Source organism: Eubalaena glacialis, chromosome 6, assembly GCF_028564815.1.
Source record: "Eubalaena glacialis isolate mEubGla1 chromosome 6, mEubGla1.1.hap2.+ XY, whole genome shotgun sequence".
NCBI classification, from domain to species: domain Eukaryota; kingdom Metazoa; phylum Chordata; class Mammalia; order Artiodactyla; family Balaenidae; genus Eubalaena; species Eubalaena glacialis.
In genome coordinates this window covers 15044466-15047806 of record NC_083721.1, presented here as the reverse complement: position 1 = coordinate 15047806, position 3341 = coordinate 15044466, and the positions used below count along the sequence as shown (strand labels likewise).

The window sequence follows — 3341 nt, the reverse complement described above, 5'->3', positions numbered from 1 at the left end:
TTATGTTACCAAGGGTTTGCCTTATTGAAGTCTTGCTGGTGGTTTGTAGAATGGAATGAGGGTTTGACATTAACATCTAGCCTTGAGTTATCTCTGATTTAATGCTTCAGAGTTATTAGATGATCTTTTGAGGACAGAACTTCATTTTCAAATTAACCCCGCAGGGAAGTAGACCAACATCATTGAAAATATGTAACTATTTTATTTTATTATTTTATTATAATAAGCATGGACATACAATAAATATTTGGTGAACAAATTTAATCTCTTCACTGAAATTATATGTTGTAAATGAAATACATCTTTATTATAAAATAAACACAATATTTGAAGAGTTAAAATTGAATATATAAACATTAATTGGTTCACAAGACACTGGAGATATTCAGAAGCATCCCATAAGGGTGGTCTTGCCCCACAAACACTTGTCTATCCATCTCCCCCAAGCCCCACACTTATGACCCAATATTGGCATGTTAAATACATGGGAAGTGAAGAATTGAGAAAATAATGCATATAATTCAAGCAAAACAAAATGCTTTATCCATACCTATTTATTTATTAGAGAATACAAAAGGAGATACTTACTTTGGCCTGACTACCTGCCTGAATCATGACTTTGATTCTTCATTTTACTTAGAGTGTGTAGACATGTGCAATGACTAAAGAATAAAACAAGGAATAGAAACCACTCCCTTCAATACCCAAACCTCAATTCCCTAATTGGGACTGTGTTTCCTATTGATGAGAATTGAGTGTTCATAGTATTCTACTGATGTGTTTTATCAAGACAGATAATTCTGTTTGCTTGTAGGTGCACATCATAGGTTCTGAAAGCATATTATTTTTCATTTATAAATTGTTTTCCTTTGAATATATAATTCTAAGCAAGTTTAACTGTATAAGTTAGATGCTTTAAAATCATCTTCTTGAATATCCTAACAGAAATCAGAGCTCCCTTCTCCCTAAAAGTGTTTAATTTCTAGTACATTTGAGTTTCCTAAAGGAGAAACAACTTTTTTCACTGAACAAACATTTTCATATTTTGATAAATTCAATTAAAAGTCCTTATTTGATGTCTATTATTTGCAGCTTGTTTTAAACAGAAAAAAAGTCATCATTTTAGTTGTTACCATGTTAGTATAAGAAATAATCTGGAGAAAAAATAAGTTAGGTTATATTTTAGAATATGTTCTATTGCTAGGGCTTATCAATTACAATAGAATTTGGATTTCTTAACAGATAATATATGGTTGTGGACAAAAAAAGGGTCTATCATTATACTAAGGATTATGGACATACTTGATTTTAGACTACACAAATTGGAATGGGGATTATGTGAGTCCAGTAATAGTAAATGCATTTAATACACATGAGGTCAGAATGTCTAAAGCAAGTCCTTTTTATTCCTCTCACAGGTGACTACAATCCATATGCCCTTTAAACTTTTCATCTCAATTTGAAAACAGTCATAAAGCAAGTTCTCCTGCCTGATGTACTTACAGTTTCTGGCAAGCCTCTATAAAACACATTGATCATAACCCACAGTTTGAGTGAAAAGCAGGTGTTAGACGTAACTGGTGCAGGTCTTACTAAGCACTGTCTGGTTCTGTGGTCCCTTATCTGTGTGTGGCACAGGATGCCCAGCGGCTGGATATCTGTGCTTTTGCTTCTTTCTGTTGCAATAGCAGAACCCACAAAGCAGACCCCCTCCGATGAAGAGGACAGCGGTACTTGCCCAGCCAAGGAAGAGTGCCGCTCCCAGCTCTCGTTTCTGACCTATGTGGATGGCTGGGTTGTAGAAATCCCTGATGATGATATTGGCTGTCCAGGACACCGGAATGAGAACGAAGATGCCCGTCAGGATAAAGAGGACTCCCGAAGTCCCCAGAAGATATGCTTTAACCCTCTCGTTAGAGCCTGTGCACTGAATCTTCCTCATGCCACAGATGCCAATAAGCAGAGCAATCAGACTTAAGGCAACAGCTACACACATGAGGGCGCGGGCTGCTTCCAGGGCAGGTGGGAGAGCCAGCAAAGAATTGTAGAACTTGCACTGCAACCTAACCTTGACTTGTCGGATGCAGTTCATCCAGAGCCCTTCCCAGAGCCTTTCAAAGACAATAATGTTGCTGCCAACAAAAGCTGATACTCTCCACTGAGGCAGAAGTGCTGTGGCCAGAGTCCCCACCATGCCGAAGAACCCAAGAACCAGTCCAGCGGTTTGCAGCGGGTCAAATGCCATGGCCTCTGCTTTAAATACGGATCCAATCTGCAATGGAAGCTGCTCACGACCCAGAACAGGGAGGTCTTTGTGAGGCTACAGCGATCTCCGATGGTGTTCTACGCTGTTACTGCCCAGAACATTTTAGTCCAAACCTGCAGCAGTGACTGAACGTGGCTTAACTAGAAGTACTTGTTGTACATGCATGCTGCCCTCGTACACTCGCATTCACTTCATACTACGTATGAATTACTTACTAGTCATATATAATTGTTTCTCAGCCAATAAGAACGTAACCAGAGGTGTGCCAAGAAATACTGCATTCAGCGTTAGTATTTCTCATATTATTATTGTCTAAACAATGCTGTAATTATGTGTCAAAACTTCCATTGTGGATTGCTAATTACAGAGCTGAAAACCTCCTGTCTAAAAATCACTCTGATATAAAAGTATAAATATATGTGTTAAGCCACCACTGAAGAAAACACCAACACCTTGCCAGTTCTTTGGAGAGCGTTTGCAAAACACTTTGGACTTCAGATGATCTATTATTTTCTTCTAATCTAAGCCACCTCTCTTTAATGTGGTTCATGAATCCCGGTTTTAATAACGACTTCTTGAATCAAATAAATGTTCAGGTATTATTTTCAAGACTTCTACTAGAATTACTGATACTTTATGAAAAGAGGCATCCTAAGCAAGACATTCAGATTTCATAGTTTATTTCTAAGATCCAGAAAGCAAGAACAAGGAGAAACACTTCTTATTATTGAATTTACTGGTAATTATTATATTATCTGTTGAGTAATGCCTTTCTCTCTGGTGAAATAATGTTTAGGTTATAAATGTTCATTAGATGTTTCTTCAACAGCAGCTTGGACTATATCATATTTATCAAAGCCAAAAATGTATATTCCATTTTTATGGAGCAATATGAAAGTGGCCCTTTGGCTTAGATGTGTAATTACTTAAATCCAGGTAACAGAAAAATTTTTAGAGATGGAAGGCAGCTTCAAAGTCATCAGGCTTAAGTCTCTCATTTGCTAGATAAGGAATGTGAGGTTTTCAGAGCACCTGGCTAGACTAGCTGCACGGTAACTGATCCAGGAATAGATAT

At 37.4% G+C, this 3341-nt stretch overlaps 1 protein-coding gene across 1 annotated transcript; it reads right to left on the bottom strand.

Moving 5' to 3' along the window:
• Positions 1 to 1567: 1567 nt before the first annotated feature.
• Positions 1568 to 2245, bottom strand: CLDN17 (claudin 17). The gene has a single exon (XM_061192933.1). The coding sequence runs from the start codon at positions 2243 to 2245 to the stop codon at positions 1568 to 1570; it is 678 nt and encodes a 225-aa protein (XP_061048916.1).
• Positions 2246 to 3341: the final 1096 nt, after the last annotated feature.